Genomic DNA, 25629 nt, shown 5'->3' on the forward strand with positions numbered 1-25629 from the left:
CGAATGTTGTGGCGTTTAATGTTATCCCAAATATCTCTTAGGCTGTCTTCGTTTCTTTTCATTTTTTTTTCTTTATTTTGTTTCGCAGCAGTGAATTACACCATTCTGTCTTCCAGGTCACTTATCCATTCTTCTGCCTCAGTTATTCTGCTATTGATTCCTTCTAGTGTAGTTTTCATTTCAATTATTTTATTGCTCATCTCTGTTGTTTGTTCTTTAATTCTTTTAGATCTTTGTTAAACATTTCTTGCATCTTCTCGATCTTTGCCTCCATTCTTTTTCCGAGGTCCTGGATCATCTTCACTATCATTATGCTGAATTCTTTTTCTGGAAGGTTGCCTATCTCCACTTCATTTAGTTGTTTTTCTGGGGTTTTATCTCGTTCCTTCATTTGGTACATAGCCCTCTGCCTTTTCATCTTGTCCCTCTTTCTGTGAATGTGGTTTTTGTTCCACAGGCTGCAGGATTGTAGTTCTTCTTGCCTCTGCTGTCTGCCCTCTGGTGGATGAGGCTATCTAAGAGGCTTGTGCAAGTTTCCTGATGGGAGGGACTGGTGGTGGGCAGAGCTGGCTGTTGCTCTGGTGGGCAGAACTCAGTAAAACTTTAATCCGCTTGTCTGCTGATGGTGGGGGCTGGGTTCCCTCCCTGTTGGTTGTTTGACCTGAGGTGACCCAACATTGGAGCCTACCTGGTCGCTTTGGTGGGGCTAATGGCGGACTCTGGGAGGGCTCATGTCAAGGAGTACTTCCCAGAACTTCTGCTGCCAGTGTCCTTTTCCTCACAGTGAGGCACAGCTACCCTCCGCCTCTGCAGGAGACCCTCCAACACTAGCAGGTAGGTCTGGTTCAGTCTCCTATGGGGTCACTGCTCCTTCCCCTGGGTCCCAGTGCACACACTACTTTGTGTGTGCCCTCTAAGAGTGGAGTCTCTGTTTCCCCCAGTCCTGTCAGTGTCCTGCAATCAAATCCCACTAGCCTTCAAAGTCTGATTCTCTAGGAATTCCTCCTCCCGTTGCCGGACCCTCAGGTTTGGAAGCCTGACGTGGGGCTCAGAACCTTCACTCCAGTGTGTGGACTTCTGTGGTATAAGTGTTCTCCAGTTTGTGAGTCACTCACCCAGCAGTTATGGGATTTTATTTTATTGTGATTGCGCCCCTCCTACCATCTCATTGTGGTTTCTCCTTTGTCTTTGGATGTGGGGTATATTTTTTGGTGAGTTCCAGTGTCTTCCTGTCAATGATTGTTCAGCAATTAGTTGTGATTCCGTTAGTCTTGAAAGAGAGCGTGAGAGCACGTCCTTCTACTCCACCATCTTGAACCAGTCCTTGACATTATTTTTTAATCTAGTCTGAAAACTTTGTTTTTCAATTTGAGTATTTTCCCCTTTACTTTTTTTTTTTCCCCCTTTACTTTTAATGTAATTTTTGTACAAGATGAATACTTTTATTTTGAATACTCTTAGTAAGTGTTAATATTTTTCCTACCTATTCTATGTTCTTTTTTGTTTGTTCCCTTTATTTTGTTTGATGAATATGTATATTATTCATTATTTCATTCATGTTCTAGGCAACAAAAACATTAGACTATATTTGTTGGTTATCTCCTGGTTTATAATTAGTGTTCTTATGTTTTAAGTATATATCTGTTCTTATGTTTTAAGTATATATCTTTACATGATATATAAAGATATACATACATATCATGTAAAGATATATACTTATAACAAGATATATATATATCTTTTGCATCAATACCCCCTAATTCTCTTACTACTTTGATTTTTCTTGATACCTACTATCTGTCATATTCTACAAAATCAAAAACAAACAAACAAAGCAAAACACCTCACTTAGGCAATCTTAATTTAGGTTTACTCACTGTGGTTCACAAATCTTTATGTCTATTTGACATGGACTATTCGAGATCTAAAGACATTCCATGCTGGGTTGCAACAACTGATATTCTCCTAGATTGTGAATCTTCCCAAAAGTGTTCAGCTCTAATATATTCTACAGTAGGATCCTGCTATATTTTAAGCCAGAATCTCAAAGGTAATCTAAACAATATATAGTGTCTACGCTTTTTTCCTTTACCCTCTGCAATTACAGGTCATCTTTTCTCATGAAGTTATCCACCTAATATTTTTCCTATACACCCTCTTTTCCCATTTTTATTCAGTTCAAGATTTTTACCTTGCATCTCTTTTCAGCTCACCTCTTCAAAAAATTCTCCATCCAGCTGTGGGAATGATATCATAAAATGGCAAATCTGAATGCACTTATATTGCTAAGCCATTTACTGGTCCCTTATTGCCTAAAGCTCCTCTTTATAACTGATGGTGCCTTTCAGGATCTGACCCCAACTTGTTCTTCAGTTTCATCTCCTTCCATTCTATCCTTTCTTAATTTAAGCTTGTTATACAGAACTCCTTATATTTAAGTCAGTAGCAATCCATGAAAATAAGGTCTACTAAGTTAAACAAAACTTAAGTGATAGTAGAAACAGTTCACCAAATAAATTCAAAACACCATCAGGAGACAACAGTGCTGATAATAGACATGAAGTATGTATTTTTGATTAGTATAAGGCCAAAATAGAAACATTACCATAATACAGTGGCATGAAATTTTATTTAAGACACTTTTTTATTTATAGAATATTATTCAATTGCCATTTTTATACATCAAAAATAGTTGAACATTGGCAATTTCCTTGAGTCCAACCTTATAATTACATTTGAACTCTATTTCTCCAAGTTTCTAGGAACAAAGAAATAGAGTTCAGAATTTTTATATATACCCTTGACCCTTGAACAACATGTGTTTGAACAGTACAGGTCCACTTATATGCAGATTTTTTCAACAGTAAATACTATATTACTACACAATATATGGTTCCTTCCTCCCTTCCTTCCTTTCTTTCTCTCTTTGTTTCTTTCTGACTGTAAACCATCTACTTGCCAAGAGAAATGCAAGGAAACATTCTTTCAAAAAGTGCCAACAAATCATCTCCAATAAATCACGTCATGTCACAGCAGCAAAGTACATTTAGGGTGATACTCAAGGTGACAAAAAGAACAAATTAATATTGACTAAAAAATTGCCCGTCTGTAACGAGATCATTAAAGACCAGGACAAATATAACCTCTATATTATCCTGAGATTAATTCTTCACAGGCACAAGAAAACACTACGTCTGTCTTGACTTGTCCTTGTTTACTTTTTATTATGTCAAAAGGAATTTTTTGAAATGGGATGCATGTGTTATCAAAGACATCACTACCAGAAAATATTTATCTTCCAAAAATTACTTAAGAATGATCAGCAGCAATTAGACTTTGCAATTTGTTCTTCGAACCAACCAGACTAAGTACTTAATGATACAATTATCCAAAATTAATTGAGAGTTTCCAATTACCCAGATAGAAAAAAAAATACTTGCAATGCTTTATGTTTCACAAGCAAAGAATTTTAAACGTTGGTAGCCAATTCATGTGCTGCTCCAGGTCTCGGTTTTCTCACAGTTAATAAGGAGAGTGACTAACCAGGACTTTAATTTTAGAAGCTTCTTTTATAAATCTGTGATGATGACTTTATACCTATCTTTTGGATTCTGATGAAGTGTAAAATATTTTGACACCAACAATCTCTTAAACCCTGAATGATTTTTTTTTTTTTTTTTGGAAAAGCATTTAGATCATTCTAGTCTTAACTGCATCAACTGCATGCCTTATACTAAAAGAAGAAATAGCATGGAAAATATCTTGCAATCTTGCACAGAGCAAAATGTATTTTATTTAATTTTATTTTACAGGCAGCACTGTAGTTGCACTGTATGTATATATATATATATATATATATATATATACACACACACACACACACACACGTATATATACCCACACACACATACATATATACATACACATATATACATATGGGTATATATAAAATTGCAATGTATTTTCCCAGTGGAGAGATATGGATATAGATATAAAGATAAACCCATTCAAGCCAATTAAACTAAGAACTACTCAGATAAATGAAGAATGAGAAAAATAGCTAAATTTCATTTTTCCTTATAATTATGTTTTGATGTTTAAATAAACTTTGGATTCTTTACAAGAAAATAGATATGAGAGAGTATGAGCAAAATCAATGGAGGAAAATATCATCAATTACACACATTCTACATAATCAAACCATAGAATATATGACCATAGTAACAGTGGGATAGGATTGCCTCAGTTGGCTTTAGGAAATGCTTTGAGAGAAAACCATAATTAGGTAGCTTTGTAAAGAAATCTTGCCTCTCCAAATAATGTTTAAGATAAAATGTTTAATGTTTCTATAAATTGTATCACTCTAATTAACATTTATCCAGATGACATAGGAGTTTAGAGTTTGGAGAAACTAAAGATCGATCAATGTGTATAGCTGGGGATGAGTATAGAAATAGGAAATGGAAATGGATCATGAGTTAAATTTTAAAAGACGAATAAAACTTGGAGACTTGCAAGGTAGGGAAGATTCAATTCTAAGTAAACTGAACAGTGTGAGCAAAGCCAAAGAAATGAATATATTTGTAAAACATGAGGAAGTTAATCTGAACAGAATGAGGCAATATCAGAGAGAAATTGAAGTTAAGAATACATTGACAAAAGGTCAGATTATGGAAGGCCTTGAAAATCAGCCAGTGGAGATAGATGACATTTTTCCTGATAATAATGAGAAATTACACAATTTTTGAATAGGAGAGTGACACAAGTAAAACAGTATTTGAAAAGGTTAGTTTTCAGCAAGGTGCTGAAAAAAATTGGAGGGGGGAGTGGAAGTAGTCAAATTACATAGGATACTTTGAATTCAAATTGAACGTTATAAATTTCTTTATGAAAAATGAACTAAAGACATGCATCCAACAACAGTTAACATGGTACAGGAATGGATTTTAAAATTAGATATGTTGCCTAAGATAACTCATCTATCAGTTTATACTCAAAGCTAGCACTCAAACAAAAAAAGCAAAATCTCATTCAAAGAGTATACTTCAGATGCTAAAATAATTAATCATGTAACACGATTAATTACATTAATTAGCATTTGTCTGTTTTAGCAGAAGCCTATTAAGTAAAAGGTAGCTCAAAAAGGTCAAGCATTAACTAACCAGTAATTTCGCCTGTTAAACTTTAAAAAACTTTTATTTCTTTTATTTAATATTTTGTTTTTAGTAATACAATCTAGAAAGTCTCAGATTACGGGAAACATCATTTCTTCAATTTTTAGTGAATAGAAGAATGTTGAGGTAAATAGGATACATTTTAAATAATTTCAAAAAGCATGTAGAAGTTATAGGCCCAATGCTGTGTTTAATACCCAAATTATACTGATTTCCTCCTATAAAGTAGGTACATATTTTTTTAAGATTAAAAAAAAAAGACATCATGGAGGAAAAGATGATTTGCTAAAGTATAGGTTATTAAAAATATAGTTCATTTTTTGTGTGTCTAAAGTACACATAATAGATGATATTAGAGATACTTTAGAAATATTTTATAATTTTTTAATAATATTTTATATTTTTCCTACAAAAAATTAATAGAGTAAGCACTATTTTTAAAAAATAACATAAAAAGGGTTCTTGGCCCATGGATTTTGTTTCAAAGGGAAAACAAAACAAAGTAAAACAAGAAACAACAAAAAAGCATGTTCTAATAAAAGCAATAATACTACTTTAAAAATATTTTTAAATAGTTTGATAAGGATTTTCTTATAAGAATTTAGCTTTGATTTTTATTTAAATATTTTTAATATGCCAGAACTTGATTTTAAAATTGAGGAAATAACTTTAAATTAATAAAATCTCAAATACATATTTTCTTCTAGTATTGAATTACTGCTACTACCTCACAGATACAAAAAAAAAAATCTGTCTCATTTTACAATGAGAATAAATAGCACCTGTTGAGCCTCAGTAAGCATGTATGTATTTAGATTCTGGCATTAAATTGTTGAAGATGATTTTAAAATGCCAATATTTTGGCCATTATTATAAATAAATCAATTTTTTTCCTGTAGCAAAGTGAATTCCTGAAATCGTATCAGAAGTCACTCAGACCTTATTTCTTCTAAAGCACTATTTTTTAAAATGTTTTCTTGATATTTTTAAACAGTTAAGATTGTTATTATAGAGGAATCATTTCAAAGTATTTAAAATATACAGTCAATTACATATATCAATAAAAAGGAAGCAGAGAGTGGTGGATAGAAACTGACCTCATTCACTGTGGCGTAGTAGTTTTCATGCTTGAATGTGGGTGAGTTGTCATTTCTGTCTCTCACCACGATTCGAACTTCATGGTAGATAACAGTACCCACTTTTTTGTTGATGCACTGAACTTGTACCACGATGGAGTGTATGTTCATTGGTGGCTGCAACACAGAAATTGCATCTTTTTTAAAAAACAATTGAAACTGAAGCGTCTCATTACTGTCAAAGTATTTGTTTAATAAAATCTTCTGTTTATTCACTATTAAATGATAGTAATCTATAAAAATTGATCCATTTTGCATTATTTTAAGGAAAAGTGAAGACAATCATGATTATTTCACTGTTTAATTTTCAAAATATAGGGTCTGAGGTAGCATTATGTTCATAATTAGAGGACTGGTGATGAATACAATCACAAAATTAATGTCTGATATTTGATGGGATGCCACAAATTTTGTCCTTCCAAAAGTCAAAGAAGCAATGACATAAACTTCTAATTTATAAAAACAATGTATTAATGATAATATACATAGGATAGATAGATTGTATAACATGGTATATCATTTGTTTAAATCTATATTTTTGCTAAAATATTAAATGTTCATATCTGATAAAAACTAAAATATAGATAACCAAAAGAAGAGAATCCATTCACAATCCAATCAAACTTCCTAATTCTATATAGTTAAAGGTTTTTTTGCTAATCTTTCCCTCTTTCCAAATATACATCTGTTTTATATACACACACACACACACACACACACACACACACACACACACGAATATCATCCCATGTTTGCAAATATAGATTTTCTATAGCACTTTGATGTATACGACTATGAAGCTATATTACGTATTCCATCATAAGTCTATAGCATAGTTGGTCTAAGTAAAAACTTATAATGAGATGTTTATTATTGTCAATTTTTGTCATTACAAGCAAAATGTTTATACCTCGGTAAACATACTGTACATAAATATGTGCTAACTTTAATTATTTTTTATGATAAATTCTTATAAGGGGAGAATTGTCATCAAGGGGGCATTTATTACTCAGGTGCTATGACAAAGGGCTTGCAGAAGTGGGATACATACATCTCTGACTCTAGAGTTAAAGTGTTTAATGCCAAAGAATATTTCTTTGTGATTTTTAAAATCTTTTTGAGTTTATAAAATTTTATTTCTTTGATATAATTTTATCAGTATGACCTATTCTGACCACCCTGTTTAGAATGCCATGCCTCCAGTCTGCTCTGTCCTTTCAACTTTCCCCCTATTTATTCACTGTTTTTACTGCATTTCTCATGCATCACATGGCATATTACACATTTTATATATTTGTTTGAGTTTGTCTCCCTTTACTACACTGGAAGCTTCATAAAGCCTGGGGTGTTATTTTGGTCATGACTAAATCTGTCTACCTAGTAACTAGCACAGTGTCTAGAACAGATGACTGAGTACTACCTGAGTTGTACTGTTGTGCTTCTAGCCTTAGTTCCATAACCTACTAATTGTATGATCTAGATGCAAACTCTCTCTGTGCTTAGTTTACTCATCTCTAAAAATGGGGATAATACTAAACACTGATATGACATAATCATCATAAGTACTATATGAGCTTACCCTGTGCTAGGCACATATTAACACAACAGATGTAAACTATTTTTTACTTACAAAAAGCTAAATCTCAAAAAAAGTAAAAAAACATGAATCTAAAAAAATACAAACTGACAATCTTGAATTATAAAACAAATTATTAAATATTTGGATTAAAACCAATTTAAAGATATAGCAATGATTACTGGAACTTAGGATAGGTTCATTAAAAATGTCACATTTCTAATGAGAAGAATGTTGTAGAAACTATACCTAACCTGAAGAAAACATTGTTTAATACCAAGATATTTTTATGGCCAATAAAGAGAAATGCAATTGAATTGTATTGTACCTGGCTGAATAACTGTATCTAGAAAGAATAACTTGAAGCATCATTATCATATGGAGGAAGGTCTCTAGTGAAGTACCTTACAGATCTGAGTTCTAATGTCTGCCCCAATTCACTTTTAATCACTGACATATATAAATGTATTAAAGCCATGTGTGTAAAATCTGTGAATGCTACAAAAGTTCAGAAGGATATATACTACATTTAATGATAAAAGACAAGGTTCAAAATCATTTCATCAGAATAATAAGTATCGGGCTTCCCTGGTGGCGCAGTGGTTGAGAATCCGCTTGCAAATGCAGGGCACACGGGTTCGAGCCCTGGTCTGGGAAGATCCCACATGCCACGGAGCAGCTGGGCCCGTAAGCCACAATTACTGAGCCTGCGCGTCTGGAGCCTGTGCTCGGCAACAGGAGAGGCCGCGATAGTGAGAGGCCCGCGCACCGCGATGAAGAGTGGCCCCCGCTTGCCACAACTAGAGAAAGCCCTCACACAGAAACGAAGACCCAACACAGCCATAAATAAAATAAATAAAATGAAACTTAAAAAAAAAAAAAGAACAATAAGTATCAAAAATCTACACTTTTACAATAATAAATTAAAATAATCTTATTTGTATGAGAAAAAAAGTTAATTGCCCAAATATAATAATAAGTGTCTACAAACATTAATATGAAAATATAATTGTAAAATTTTGAGTTTTACAAAATTTTGAGTTGGCATGTAAAGATGAGTTTACAGGCCAACACTATAAATGGACTACTAGAATAATAATACAAACTACTTCATATGCATTAATGATAGATGAAGAGATAGGTGGATTACAATAAGCACCATTTTATGGGCAAATAGGATGTGAAGTCTAATCATCCTGAGAATGTGTGATAAAATTTGAGATGTTTAAACTAAAAATCACAAGATTCATCAGACATCTGAACGGTTGTTATGAAAAGATAAATTAGTTTATTCATTGTAGTCTCAGAGTGTAGAAATAAGAATAATAAATAAAAAGTATTACAAAGCATATGTTTTCAATATAAGTAGAGATTTTCTATTAATCCGAAGTGGGACAGAATAGAATGGACTATCCAAAAAATTAAGCCCCATCACTGAAAATCTGCAAGCTTGAGACTAAAAGATAACTTAAAAAGGCCAGGTCTTAGAAATATTCTGGAAAGAATTTAAATTATATGACCTCCATTTATACTACCAGTTTTAAAGTCTCTGCTTTAATAGGCTTTTTAAGAAAAGCACGCCATATTTCAATTGTAAAGTAAAAACAGAATAAATACTTGTACTATTAGCCCTTGGCACACCTCTCAGAAGACAATCAGGTGAAAATTTATGTTCTTCTAAAGTTATTTATCTTATAAATATTGTGAGAGAGACCTATAAAACCATTCCATATCAACTTCTAATTCTATAGTAAGTGTTAGCACTGTGACAGAAAGGTCACAATCTTTGTAAGTAGAGGATCAGATGTAGTGTGCTGCAATTTAGTGCCACTTAGTCACACTAAGTGCCCATAGATTAGATATAACCAGGTCACCTGGAACTCTTGTCACTGTCAACTTTAGTCCCCTATGCAACTGTTAGTAGCATGGATAGAACTTAGCTTGCAATAAATTCCAACCATAATGGATCATGATGAAGGCAAGAATTCCCTGTGGTTAATATACAGCATTCACTGTAATCTCACATTGGAATAGATTCTATTCTGCTCTGTAAGAAGGTCATAAATATACCAAATACAGTTCCACCAAGTCTATTAGTGAGAGTTTAGGGAATCCAAAATGCTTAGGAATGTGTTAGGGAAGTTTTGGTTTATTTTTAATAACTGGGTGGCAAAAATAAGTCATGGCAATTCTATCTTCTCTGATTCTCTTAAATTGCTTCATTCATGAAACAAATCAGAAAAAAAATGCTGTGTATAAACTGTTCGGGGGTAATTATTTAGGGTGATTACCATTCATATACACCTAGACATGCAAACTATTTTCCAAATTTAAAAACAATTGTTCAGCACAGTACTCTGAATGTATATTTGCTATCGGTATGTTAGTACATATGTGTGAATACATTTTGACATACATAGATAAAGTTCAGGAATGATATGTACCGACCGTTGATGAAGGTTATCTTTGAAAAGTAAGGCCAAGAGTAAAAAGTAAGTGAAGAATTTTTTCCAATAAATATGTATGAATTTTTTAATTTGAAAAAAATTTATTACATTTTTCAATCACTTAAGTTGCAACATGCAAAGTGAAGCTTTTATAAATAATTTATTGATGCAAACAGTGTAGATTATAGCATACATATTCAGTCTAAGGAGAACTGAGTTTTTTCTAGAAACTACATTATTTGGATTGCTTAATAAAAAAATGTTTAGCAAACCTGAATAAGAACTGATTTTATTTTTCATAAAGCAAAGGCAAATGTTATTCACTCCTCACAGGAATGAAAGTTTTTTATCATGATTTTTCTTCCTATATAAATACTATTTTTACAAAATAAAAAGTCTTCATTACTTTAAAAATAAACTGGAGGACAGTGAAAAGAAATAAGACCCAGTGTGTTGTAGAAATGCTCTTTAAATAATGAAACAAAAGTTAACATAAATGGCTGGTCAGAGTTATAAGTGTACTTCATAAATTAAACTTTCAAAATAAATGGTATATTTAAAGAAGTTGCCTAAAGAAGAAAGTACTGATTTGAAAATATTGTTAGGTATATGTAATATTTAGAAATGTGCAGGTTTTTCACAATCAGTTATTAAGGACATTAAGTTTATTTAATTGTACTTATTTTATGCAAAGTTCAACATGGGTTGGGATTAATATGACATAGTCCTTTTACATTAAGCAAATCCTGTAAAACTGATATGAGATGAATATAGATAACTATAATGTGAGTCAAAAAAGAGTTCTGAGGGAATTCCCTGGCAGTCCAGTGGTTAGGACTTGGTGCCTTCACTGCCTTGGCCTGAATTCAATCCCTGGTTGGAGAACTAAGATCCAACAAGCTGCATGGCACACCCCCCCAAAAAAAAGAGTTTTGAAGGCTTAGGAGTTTGGAGTAAGAAATTATGTACCAGCGTTACTATTAGGAAATATTTTATGAACAGAGTAGAAATTTAAGACGTGTTTTGGTAGTAGATAACATTCAACTGATGGTAATGGATAAAGGTAATTTCAAAGTATAGGTTCAAAAGAGTATCAGGGTAGGCATGATAAGAAAAAGTTAGATTATATTGAGGGAACAGCAATTAGTTCAGTTTTCCTAGATTAGAGAATATATGCTTCTAAATAAAAGGAAAAGAGATAGGCTGCAGCTTGAATCTAGGAAACCTCAAGGGACAGTTTGCAATGAGAATTCATCTACCAACAAGGTCAGAACTGTGCTTTGAGACACTAAAACTGGAGAAGGTTGAATCTTGAAATATAGTAAGGAGAACTATTAGGAGATTGTTCCAAAGTCAAGTGAGAACTAAGAGGGCTTGTCCTGGAGTTATGCTGATGGATGCAAATGCAAGACATACTGTGGAGATCAAAGTACAAAACTTAGTAGTTAAATGGATATTGGCCTGGGAATAGAGGTCAAAGCTCTCTGTTCATTTACCAACTTAAAATCCAAAAGAAGAGATGTTAAGATATTCAGCACGTTCCATGCTCTTGGATCTTGGATCTAAATAATTAGATAAATGTTTAGAACATCTTTTATTTACTATTTTGTCATTATTTCAATAAGTTGATTTGCCGAATGGTAAATACATTGCAAATATGTAAGCATATTTTTGTTTTCTTTTGTTTTGTTTTTCTTTACAGATTTCCCTCTGCCATATTCATTTAACATTTAATATTCTTTAGGTGTCCTATTCTCCAGCATCTTTAGCTAATTTCAGGTAGGTGTCCAATGACAACACTTTAATTTATAAAACATCTTTTCAAGTTTAACTTAACCATAGCATTTCTAATCCAAAAGAACATTTTAAATGGAAAGGAAATTATTTTTGATTATTGTGTTAAAGAACAAGCCTGGATGGTTCTTTAAATGATACGTGTGCACATTTTTGTAATTATTTCTTTCAGGTCAAATCAATTTTTAAGTGTATTCCCATGATACTATTTCAGTTTACCCAATGTCCAATAAATGCTGCCCTTATCAGAAATTTTAAAAAAACAATAATACCAAGGAAACAGATAAGTATCTTAAAAAGTGAAGATAATTTTTGGTAAGTAATTAAAATTAAAACAATGTTGTAGGTTGGAGAGATGGAATGCATTTTATGAATACTGAAGGTTATCTTTTCCTTTGACTCATAAATCAGACCTAGAACTTGTACTTTTTAATATCAAATTGAGGAAAAAAAACTGATTCCAAAAAGAAAGTAATTTACCAGTAAACAAGTAAATTATCATAATCATAGGTGATTTTAAAAAAGGAAACAAAATATAAAATGACAGTGGCCTAAAATAGATAAATATTCTATAATTCTCCAAACATGTTACATTATAAAATTCATATGACTTGGATATGACTGTTCCTACTTAAAGCCAGTAAAGGATGCCTTGTGGGGAGTGGGCAAAATAAGTAAAGGGGGTCAACCATACGATGATGGATGATAACTAGACTTGTGGTGGTGATCACTCTGCAGTGTAAACAGATTTTGAACTACAATGCTGTACACCTGAAACCAGGTGTAATATAATATAGTATAATGTAATTTAAAAAAAGAAGGATGCCTGTGAGTAACACAGCTTGGGGAGACTCTTGCAGCTTGCAAGTTTGTGCAATTATCCAAATTGCTTTCATAAAAGCAAGACTTATTATAAGATAAGGCAAGATAAATTCTAAGATAACAACTGTCCTTATTCCGTTTTACGCCTTCTTAACCACCCAGACAAAACTGTAAATTGTGGGGTGTGAAAAATGTTGCCATGATGAAAGGACATAGTGAGTGAGGGCAATGGTGGAGATGGGAACAGCATCAAGGATGACTTTTTCCCCCCTAGGCTGAGCCAACAGACGCATTCCTATTCTCCACTGATATCCTCCTCTCACATCTGTCCCCACTGCTCAGTCAGCTGAATTATGGGCCTCCCCAAGTGTACAAGGGCAGCCCATCCTGGTGGGAGAGTCCTATTACTGCCCACCTCAACACAAAGCTCTTAAAGACTCTGAATTTTAGACGTGAAATAGATTAGGGATCATCTACCTCACACATATTTAAAGTGGATCATAAACCCTGAACACTGTAGTGATATGATTCAGGTTCACTAGGTTGAATATCTGACATTTCGATTTTATAAAGTGGAAATTTGGGAGTAGGCATGTTTAGATGTACTTCTCAAGTTTTCCCAAGGTCCTGTACAATTAATGGTTATAACACCCGCACACATACATACACACACTTTTCTCTGCACTCAAGACTAGAATGCAAATAAGTGAGACTAAAGTTACATTAGAGAGCTACTTAAATCTACTCAAGTTTTTTAACTTTTTCAGAAAGAAGACATTTAACTTTGGTTATTTAGGTATTATTAATACCTAAATACTTAGGTCACACTGCCTGAGAGCGTCTGGACTGGGTACATTGCCAGGAAACTTCTGCTCACCTTCTTTTAAGTTTTTTCAGCTCTATAAGCACATTGCCATTCATCTCTCAACGAATGCTTACTGCTTGAAGAGCATCCTCCTGTTAGTAGTTCAACTAAAGTTTCTGTCCTCAAGCCAATATGTAGTTGTACTCTCAAATTCTGCCATGAATTGGGCTGTGCTTATCCTGCTTTTCCAAGGTTACCACCCCTTTATTCTGAGCACTCTGTTCTCTCCTTATTCAGAAGTCAACAAGCTTCCAGGATGTCAGAAGAGAAACACAATGGTTCTCTCAGACACAGATGGTTCCTCTTACTTTCTTATTCTTCTTTCAAGGAGTTAAAAAAAATGTTGTTGTTGATGAACACAGAAAATAAACTCAAATTATATAACAAAAATTTGATATATCAACAAATACATGCAGATATTTAAATGATGATAAAGTTGTAACAGAGGGACAAAGAAAAACAATGTACTAACATCTCTGTCCAGAACTCTGCCCGTGCTGTTCAGGAAAAGCATTTGTTTAACAGGATCCAACAATACCCAGTAATCCATGTTGTCCTTTAAAGAGAGTTCTATGGTTGGGTCTGGTCCTCCAGCAGTCCCTTTGATCAGCATGTTATCCACCAGAATAGTACCTGCAAACCAAAGAGAGTTAGTTGAAAATATATTCTACCTGTATGCATTCTTTAACAAAGATCATACGATTAAACCCCAGCTGACTTGCAAATCTGTTTCAATACAGAAGATATTCAACTTTATATCTGCCATGATATAGAAAATGTCCTGCTTCAAAAAGGCAAAAATACCTTTAATGCTATTTATAAATGATATTTTTGGGAGATGAGGTGGGAGACAGATTCAAACACTTGGTGAGTCTCATCATCTATTTCTTGTATCCTTTTAACAGCATGAATCTGTTCCCCACCCTGTCCATCACTTCTCACAGGAGTTATCACTGAATTTTATCCTGAACAAAAGGAAAGCCTATAATAACAGAGGCTGATACTTCAATTCACCCAGTAAGACTTCTGATATGAAAAGAGATATCCTGAAAATAAGAGAAAGGAAGAAAAAGGAAGAGATAAAGAAGTAGCAGAGACTCCCATGGTGAGAACTGTTTCTTTATCTTTTATCTTAGAGCAAATCCATAAACCATAAATCTTAATGTGAAAGACAAAACTAGTGTTCAGATACACAATAGAAGCCATTCTTCTCTAAGACATGTCTGGGGTACTCAACTAGAACAACATACTATTTTAATGTAACATTTCAATGTTTGCTTTCTTATTATTCTTTCAGTGGGCTGAATTGTAGACATTTGTTGAGTAAGAGCTGAAGCAAGAGATCTCTAATCTCTCCAACTCTGTTAAAGATTCCATCTATTTTAAAAATTGAATGCAAACAGCACTGATGCAATTCAAATCCCCTCTTTTTTCCCATGCTGCAATGATCCCTTTGACAAACAATAATGCACTATAGCTTACAGCAATCATTTTCAGCTGATTCATTTTATTAAACTTATGGCATAAAGAAGAGATGTGGTCATACAAATAAAATGTACCCTCCTAAGGACATCAGAATAAATGGCACATATCTAGAAAATTCATTGCCTTAGGATAGTATACAAGAATATATAGATAATCTATAAATATGAATCTAGCTTGAAGAATAATAATGCAATATGTATCACTGCATTTTCATAAGGCACAAAATTGGCTTCAATGTTATATCATTGCATAATTACAAATAAAAGGGGGGTCTCTGGAAGATTTTTCTCAGCAAGTTAATAATAATTATAGTAATAATAATAATCTATATTTCTTTATCATGTTATTACTAATGAGCTTTATCTCACTAGGGAATGTCGAAATGAACCATTCTTTTATAACAATATATCTAAATAATGTTTAAATACACACTCACACACATACTTTTCTAAATGGCAGATTATTTACTTCTACTTTTTCACATACTAGTACACATATATGTATTAGTAGTACATATATGTACTAGTACACATATATGTATATGTACATACACATTGTGTATGTAGTACACATATATATGAGTGAAACTAATCCTGCTATTTTTTTACTCAACTAGCAAATATATAATCTACAGATATTACATCCAAAAGTACAGATCAGACAATGATGGCATTTTCTGGTCTACAAATATGTTCTAGGCCTGAGTATACACTCTTTTACAAATACTTCACACAACTAACCTTTGAAAAATTATTTGGCCTGTGTTTTCAATATGTAATTAAGAAATTAAAGGGGATTATATTTTCTGATTAAGAAAAAAATAAAGTATAATAAGTAGGTCAACTAACATTAACATTTATGCCTTGACTCATAATGCATAACAGCAGTAATAGCAGGTCTTTCTCTAGCGTACATACACTCAATGCAGGTACACGAAGGTAAGGCATAAAAAACAATGGTTGAAATCAGGAAAAAGGAATTCACTTAGTTTGACACTCATGTCATAGAAGTGAAGAGAGCTGGCCCTGGAACTGACAGAGTTAGAATCTAATCCTGGATCCACCATTTAAGAGGCATGTGAAAGTGGACAGATTACGTAACTACTCACCTTCAATTTCTCTCTTCTACAAAATCAAGAATCAATACCACAATAGAAGAGGTATTTTTTATTGTAGCACCATATGTATGTACTTGAAAAAAAAACTTGTATTCTTGTATCGAAAGCACTAATGAAAGCTGAAACAGTCACAATCAAATTACTAGCACAGTTAAATATTTAATGATATTTTCTTCAAACATCATAGTCAATATTTACAGCCTTAAATATTGGGGTTTATGCTTCTTCCTTCAAGAAGCAGGTATTGAGGGTCATTTGCTTCTAAATGCAGATTTTTTTCAATGAAATTGAAAATTTGATACAGCATTTAGCTTTCTTCATTAATCTACTGTTTTAAACTCAGAAAAATAATTTCACACCTCCTTCATCTGTACCCACAGCTTCTCCATATTAACATATTATCAATCATAACCACTAATGTAAACTCTACTTGCATTAAATAAAGGTGTTGCAGATTTTCAGCTTTTTTCTTAAGATCTGCTTACATAGCTATTTATTTTTAACTATGATAAAAATGTGCCCAGCATATGTTAAAACATAAATATACTGTAAAATAACATATGAATCAATAAAATCGCTTCCTTATACCAACTCCATTCCCCTATTTACCAATGTGTATAAGATAATTTGCATCAAAGAAGAGCTGTTGGGTTGATCTGATGACTAAATGAGATAATGCATGTGAAGTACTGATTGCAGTCCCTGGTACAGAATAAGCATTTGACAAATGTGAATTATGTTTATTGTTGTTAATGTTATTAATTATATTATACATATTTATATTATATATTAATTATATTATATTAACTCCATTTTGGAAGCAAAAGCATTTGAAACTAAAGCAAAATGACTTATTTTATGTCCCAGAAGTTTTTACAAACCAAGTCTACTCTTCATGTCACAAAGCTAAGGCATGTGTGTCAAGCCATCTGAAGAATTTATAGGGGCCCAAAAGATTTGAATGCAAAGTAATCACTCTGGGAAGTTAGAAGGTAGGGAGAGAATGCTCACTCTAGGTAAACTTGTAAAGATAACTCTTTGTCTCTGGTGGATGGCAATCCACCCAAGGATTGATAGGCAATCCCTGCTATCACTAGGGAGTGACCCACTCTTTCCACTTTCTAACTTCAATTTTGATTTTGCTCATAGAAACTAAAATTAGATTTGATGGCAAGAAAAGGATCTTATTCAACAAATTCATAGTAGTAGTGATCTTTAGCTTGAACACTTTTTACTCATCCCCAGCACACATTTGGTTCTATTAGGAACTAAACACACACACACCCACACACACACACATGTTTATTATAGGAACTAACCTAAACATAACTGGATATTTAATACTTTCCTGAAAATTGTATTTGCTTCTTTAAATAGGCAGTTATAACACAAGTGGGTTACTCTCTAAAAATGCTATGGAGGTGGCAGTGAGGAGAGGGGTCCATTGCCTTTCTAATTAACCTAATTCAATGACTCTGAAAGAGTAAGTTCTACAGGGAAAGAGTAATTGACTGTTTGGGTTCATTCCAAACATTAAAATAAGAAAATCACTCTTTGCACAGAACACACTACTTGCTAGAAAACAATTAATTATGCAAAGGTGTATAACCAATATGAATTGCATAAAATCTCTCCCAACAATCTTTCCCCAGTTTAAGTCAACTAGAAGAATGTTCAGCTACATCATATAGGCAGAAGCATCCGTTGCTTTTTCTTGTATATTACTCCTTGCAAATGAAACCATAAACAAAGCTTCCAAATGTACATTATTTGATTAAAACAAAGTTTTTTAAAAAGTGAAATTATAGCTAATATATAGTTTTTCAGTGAGGTTAAACAGTGAGCATGGCCATTATGTAGTTGTTTATTGAGTAAAATCTAGATTCCAAGATTATCAGGCTAAGTAAAACTCTTCTTATGCTCAAATCCTCATCTTTGTTGAAACTTTCCTGGACTTTTCTTGCTTTTTCACACTTCTTGGTTTACAATTATATAAACTACACATTTTAGCTAAGCCTATGTTCATATCATATCTAGATAACTACTTGGTAAAAGGGAAGGAAATATATGTGTATCCAGCAACTTCATAATGAAAATAGCAATATTAATTGGGCTGTGTTTGAATGCTGGGGATATATTAGTCACATACAATATTTGCTAAAGATGGAAAATGATACCAATCAAGTCAATAGTGATGAAACTAAAACTTACAAAAACTAAAAGCATACTTCTTTGCAAAACTATGTTAGTCTTTAAAATTTATATTTTATTTACCTCAAAAGAACAAACCATTACAAAATGGGCAGCTTTGTTCGAGTGTACTTCACTCATATTACTTAAGTAACAATACCTTTTATTTACTTATATTTTACTTCATGATGCATGACAGGTGATATATCAAGTATGGCATAGGCATACAAGTATAAAACTTTAAGAATAAAGGGATTTTTTTTCCCCTTCTATTCTTAACCTTTTCCTTAGAAATTGATACAAATATCTTGACATTTAGACAATTGCTAGTATCTCTATTCTGTTGTAAATAAAGTATTAAATAAATGTATGTATGTTATACATTTTGATGTAGAAGGCATGTTCATTTGCTCAACTAAAAATAAGATCATAGAATTTTAGAATTAGAAAAGAACCTACCATCTCATATATATATCATATATATATGGAAAATGAAGCCAAACCTCTGGTATCTCTAAATTTCCCTACCCCGAGCATTGAAATAACCTGACCAAGGTGGCGTAGCTAATAAAACCATATCCAAGACCAAATCCCAGGTTTACTGATTCATAGTTTAGATATCCTTTCCCTGTATCTTGCGATCACCTTGGAAATACACAAACTTTTTAATTTAAATATGAAATTATGGGGACTTCCCTGGTGGTCCAGTGGTAAAGAATCTGCCTTACAATGCAGGGGACGCGGGTTCGATCCCTGGTCAGGGAACTAAGATCCCACATGACACGGGGTAACTAAGCCCACACACAACTACTGAGCTTACGTGCCTCAACTAGAGAGACTGCGTGCCACAAACTATAGAGTCCACACGCTCTGGAACCCACATGCTACAACTAGAGAGCCCACGAACCCTGGAGCCTGTGTGCCACAACTAGAGAGAAGCCCACGCGCTGCAACAAAGAGCCTACACACCGTAATGAAAGATCCTGCACACTTCAACAAAGATCCCGCGTGCCACAACTAAGACCCAACGCAGCCAAAAATAAAATAATAAATAAATCTTTAAAAAAATGTGAAATTATGAAAACCTTGTTAGTTTTGTTTTGAGTTCATGGGAAACACACAAAAATCCAGTTGATGTATAAATTCATTATTTGGATTTTTGTGCCCTACAATTTTCTGACAACATTTAAAGGGTTAAAATGGAAACAATTCTAAAGTAAGATACAGGGAGAATAGTACAATGTAATTATCAACTACCTGACCGTAGAACTAATTTTCCTAAATTATAGCCATAAGAATAGATATAGATGTAGTCTCTGACCTTATAGCTAACAACTCATAAAAGAGAATAGATAGCTGACATTAAGGATAACCCAATAAAACTTCAGGTCAGACTTGGAGTATCAGTTTAAGTAATGAACATACTAGCCTAGAATCCCCTGGGACAAATATTGTACCTTCTTTCCACTGTGGCAGAGGGAAGAATTCTGAAGAAAGAAGCTGGATCCTGAGCTTACAGAAGCTAAAATGGCTCCATGGTAGACAGACTCTTAAGGTACCCCCATATGCCTGGCTCCTGGTTTTATGTGATTCCCTTCCCCTGAGTGTGGGTGGGACCTATGACTTGCTTATAATCAAAATAATATGACAAAGGTAATGGGAAGTTATATTTACATGTACATTATGTTACATGAGATTCTAGTGACTATCTTGTTGAAGCTCTTTCTCTTTCCCTTGCTGGATTTAACAAAACAATTAGCCATGTTGGGAGGCCCACATGGCAAGGAACCATGGCAGCCTTTAAGAGCTAAGGGTAGTCAGATGACAGGCAGTCAGATACAGAAGACTTCAGTCCTACAACCACAAGGAAGGTGATTTTTACCAAGCCTGTGTTACCTTGGAAGCAGATGCTTCCCTAGTCAAGTCTCAGCTGAGACTGTAGCCTTGACAACACCTTGATTATAGTCTTGTTGACACCATAAGTAGAGAACCTGGTTACGCTATGCCTGGACTCCAGGCCCAAAGTAATTGTGAAATGATAAATGTGTGTTGTTGTAAAATACTGTTTATTTCAATATTGTTATGCAGCATTAGACAGCTAAGACAGCCCTAAAGCCAAAAGATCTATGTTCAAAATCTTGGCTCCACTACTTACTAAATCTGTGATCTTAGGCAAGTTCCCCAGATTCTTGTTATCAGCAATATGCATTGTTATGAAAAATAAAGTAATGGATGTAAGTAAAGGCACATAGTTAATAAATAATACTTTTCATCTCACTGTCACTGGGATGGGAGTTTGTATGGACTGAAGCATATAAAGGTGTTATTCATACTACTTCATTAAATTTGGAACACTAGCCACACATTTTAAAATATAATATCACTTTTTTAACTGAGATAGAAGAAGCATACATGAAACTCAACAGAAAAAAAGAGAAGATTGTGCATATGCATAACAGAAAATAAAAGTGGGAGGGGCAACAGTTTATTCACAGTTATCACTGAGAATTTGTCATGAAGCAAAGGCCATTTCTTCCTGGCGTAAATAAAAGTGAACAAGCTAGCAAGTAAGGGAGGTCATATTACTGAGGTTAAAATGCTTATCAGCATTTACTTACTCTATCAGCTGGGCTAAATGATAAAATATAAACGCTAAGTGAATTATACTATATCCAATTCACAGGCATATGAAAATGATGAAGGTTCAGACTCTCAGAATACTGCAAGATTTTATTTTCAGACCATCAAATGGATGCAATTGAAATAAAGAAACAGACCATACCATACATTTTTTAAAAAATATAATGATTATAGAATGGCAGTTTAAAAATTGGGCCAGATCCCCTATTTCCTCCCACCGGGCAGTTGCTGTTCTCTCCACCTTAAGAAATCTTTTCTCTTGGTTTAAACAAATCCCTATACAACCTTATTGAGTGATCCCATAAAGATCCCCTGCTCTCAAAGCTGATGAAAAATGACGTTCATCTAATGAAAGCACATTCAAGACCGAATGTCTGTTATATGACATTGTTGTGTTAGTAAATGAAGAATTTTTGCTTCACAGCACAACTCCTCAAAAGTCCTCTGCCACACCTCAACTTACATGTTTTTGAAACTATTCCAGTTAGGCTTTCAACCCAATGTCCCACCAGAAAAGTTTTTGTCTAGTTCTTATTAAGAGCCTCCACATTCTTAAATTCGGTAGTTGGTTCTCAATCTTCAACTTTATCACCAACATTTCACATGGTTAATCACCCTCTCCTTCATATACCTCTTTTCACTTACCTTTCAGAACACCATATTTTTCTGACTTAGTTCACATCATTGTTTGTTCTCTCATGGTCTCCCCTGCTTATTCAGACTTGTCTCCATGACTTTATTCTTTGTATATATTCTGCATTTTTTTTCTTTTTTGATTGTCTCATCCAGGTTTATATATACTCTTGACTCATGACTCCCAAATATAAATCTCCAGTCCAGATCTCTTTTTCCTCTTCTCTGGACCAAAAACACACATCCTAACTGCCTCCTCCACATCTCCACTCATATGTGGAATAAGCAAATCAAATTGAGATCTCATCATAATGAGCTTTGGATCTTCCCACACACATCTATGCCTATTCCTCATGGTGTCTCTCTCACATCAGAAAAAGGAAACTCTTTCTTTGCAATTTTTCCAGGAAGAAATTTTATTAGTCATTGTTGACTCACTGTCTCTCATGTCCCATATCCAGTTTCTGAGAAAATACTATTATATACAGAATATAACCAGATTTGACCTTTTTGCTTTACTACCTTTATTGTTAACAACTTGGTCTATGTCAACATTATCTCTTGACCAGAGTACAGCAATAATGTCCCAAATGATCTTTCTGTTTCAGACCTTGCTCTGTCTCAGTCCATTTTCAACACAATAGCCAGAGTTACCCTTCTAAAATATGTCAGCTTACAACTTTCTAGTGGCTCCCGATCTCCCTGAAAATAAAAGCCAATTTCTTATATTATTCTAAAATGCCTGTTTTGATTCTGTTCTTTTAGCCACTAGCCTACAAACTATTTCTCCAACAGACCAAACACACTCCAAACTTAGTACATTTGCCTTATGTCCTCTACCTAGGATCTCCCTTCCCAGAAAGACATAAAATCTGCTCTTTTACTACCTTCTGCTTTGTACTCTAATATCGCTTCTTCAGTGAAGCCTTCTCTAATCACTCTATTTAATGACCTGACATACCATATACAACATATCATTTATACTTTCCTATTCCCTCCAGCAAGCATCTCCCCACTCCAGATTAACTCCTGCATGATCCATTAGGAACTGCAGTTCTCTTAAGTAATGGATTTATTTTAAGCTTATAGATATTTTGAAATTTGTGGCTGGAAATAGTTCTTTTTTTTTTTTTTTCACTAGCTATCAGAAAGCTTAGATTTAAAAGCATACCTCATCACTGATGGGTGAATATATTATTGTAACATGCATTTTTTAGCCTCAGGTATTTTATCCCCATCTTTATTTTCTTCTTTTATCTCCATTTTCATTCATAATATTATATAATATTTTATACATTTAAAAAGTATCCAGAAGAACAAGTGTGATATAAATATATGAAAACAATTAGACAAATGCATTGTTTCCTTTTCTTTTGTTGTTTTTCTTGGGGCTATGGCCCCAGATATGTTATTAGCCTTTTCAGAAAGCAAAATTATAATAAGTACAAAGCAATTAAAAGATCTTCTCAAATACTGTTATGTGCCAAAGTCATCTTATTTTTTCACCTGCTCTAAGAATTAGTATTTAGTACAGCAAGATATATCTTGTATCTGTTCAGAGGTCTCTGTTAGAAATGTCCTTGCACTATGGGCTCCATGTGTACCAAGAAACAGTTACTAAAACTTATCATCTCTTTCTGTGACCTAACAATTTTATTCCTAGGTTCAGACTGAAGAGAAATTCCTGCTCATGTATATCAGAGGACATGTGTGTATGTGTGTGTATAGAACAAAGAGAGAGCCAAACATGGAGGGAAAACAACTCATCTCTGAGGTTTGAGGAAAATGAACGTGCACATACTCACATATTTATGTTCACAGATAGCTTTTTCTGTTTGGAACATAGAATTTAGCAATAGAATAAATTTAACATTGAGTAATATTTCTCTCCCATGTCTTTATAGTTGTCCGGGAGCAGCCATTTTAAACAGTTTGGTCCGATATTCATGGACTCATCTGGGCATCTACCATAGTGCTAGCAATCAGAGAGCTCTGTCCTAGAATTGTGAACTTTAGTTCCAGAAAGAAAGGTCTGTTCTTTTTCATGTGGCTGCAGTTTAAATATAAAGCTCAGGTTTCCTTCTTTTGAAGAAACTTATTTTAAAGGAAAGGAAACAAAAGCTGATATGCACATGAGGGTGTGATAGTAAACATACAACAGTACTAAGCAGTGTAGATGAGAAAGGAGGTCCCAAGAGTGTTTGAGACTGTAGTTTGTGTTATTCATTTTCAGGGCTAGGTTATTTCACAGGATAGTTCTTTCCACCAGACTCTCGTAACTTAGGCATATGTGTGCTTATATACCCCCAAGGAAATATTTTAATATTTATGAAATAATTTTAAAATACTACTTTTGTAATGTACATTAAGCTAGAGGTTGTATATTTGTAAGTATATTTAGCTAACTTTATTTGAAAATTCATTTATATAATGCTATATGCCCACTAGTAATTATATGAGGAAAAACATCAGTAAGATGAATGAGAGAAGTACATACTGAGCCACACTGGCATTTCTTTATTAGCTTTATCAACAGGAGGAGCACACAGGATTCAGGAATAGTAAGTAAAAGATGTTACTTAAGACTATTCACATTATACATACTTTATGTTCCTTACCCTCAGGCTAAGCATAGTTTGCTCAAACAATGATTCCAGTATAGCAAAGAAATAGAAGCTCATGGAACAGATGTTGGGAACTAATTGTACATGGTAAGTGTTTCTCTCTCATTTGCTTTGGGGATATTCAATGATAATCACTCCTCTACTACTCTTAAATTTGACATATTTTCCTCATTTCTTGTCTCTGCTTAACATTTGAGGTATGAATGAACATCACTGTGGCTTCTATTCCATTCCATTTCATTTTTAAACCACTTCTCCTTTACCTTCAAGCTAAATAACTCATCCAGTAATGAAAAACTCTAATATTAACAATACTAAATTCCTTCTAAGCCTTAAACCTATACCTGAACATGAAATGTTTTAATTATATTACATAATGAAGCTACATGTGTCACAGCTGATATATATACAAACACACAAACACTCAGACAAATGCACATGGAAAGAGAGAGACAGAGAGTGAAACAGAGTGCTGACAAATGAAGAAACCTAAATTTCTTTTCATTACAAATAAGTATTATGAGCTGTGAATGCCAGCATGGAATGGCAATGTGACTGAGAAAAAGCATGAAAAGACATGAATGGAGTTCTTACTTCTTCAACATAACAGTGACGATTCATAGTATGTTGCTAATCTGTTACCTTAAAAGTTTTGGGGCTTCCCTGGTGGCGCAGTGGTTTAGAATCTGCCTGCCAATGCAGGGGAAACGGGTTCGAGCCCTGGTCTGGGAAGATCCTATATGCCGTGGAGCAACTAGGCCCGTAAGCCACAACTACTGAGCCTGCGCGTCTGGAGCCTGTGCTCCACAACGAGAGAGGCCGCGATAGTGAGAGGCCCACGCACCGCGATGAAGAGTCGCCCCTGCTTGCCGCAACTAGAGAAAGCCCTCGCACAGAAACGAAGACCCAACACAGCCATAAATAAATAAAACTTAAAAAAAAAAAAAGTTTTGACTAGGCAGAAATGGTATCTTACTTTGTGTAGGAGGAAACATCAGTCGGCAAAAATGAAGATATCTTTTATTTCTGTATGAAAAAAACTTTATAAAACGTTTTTGGGACCTGCAGAGAAGATGGCGGAAGAGTAAGACACAGAGATCACCTTCCTTCCCACAGATACAGTAGA

At 33.8% G+C, this 25629-nt stretch overlaps 1 protein-coding gene across 1 annotated transcript in view; it reads right to left on the reverse strand.

Annotated features, from left to right (window-relative positions):
* PCDH15 (protocadherin related 15) overlaps positions 1 to 25629 on the reverse strand; it is a 748372-nt gene that overhangs the window by 466221 nt on the left and 256522 nt on the right. The window contains exons 2-3 of the mRNA XM_059899155.1: positions 14287 to 14447; positions 6272 to 6427 (exon numbers count right to left, since the gene is read on the reverse strand). Of these exons, the coding sequence (XP_059755138.1) occupies positions 6272 to 6427; positions 14287 to 14447 (317 nt within the window). The remainder of the gene's footprint in view (positions 1 to 6271; positions 6428 to 14286; positions 14448 to 25629) is intronic.

Source organism: Balaenoptera ricei, chromosome 16 (genome assembly GCF_028023285.1).
Source record: "Balaenoptera ricei isolate mBalRic1 chromosome 16, mBalRic1.hap2, whole genome shotgun sequence".
In the NCBI taxonomy this organism is placed as follows: domain Eukaryota; kingdom Metazoa; phylum Chordata; class Mammalia; order Artiodactyla; family Balaenopteridae; genus Balaenoptera; species Balaenoptera ricei.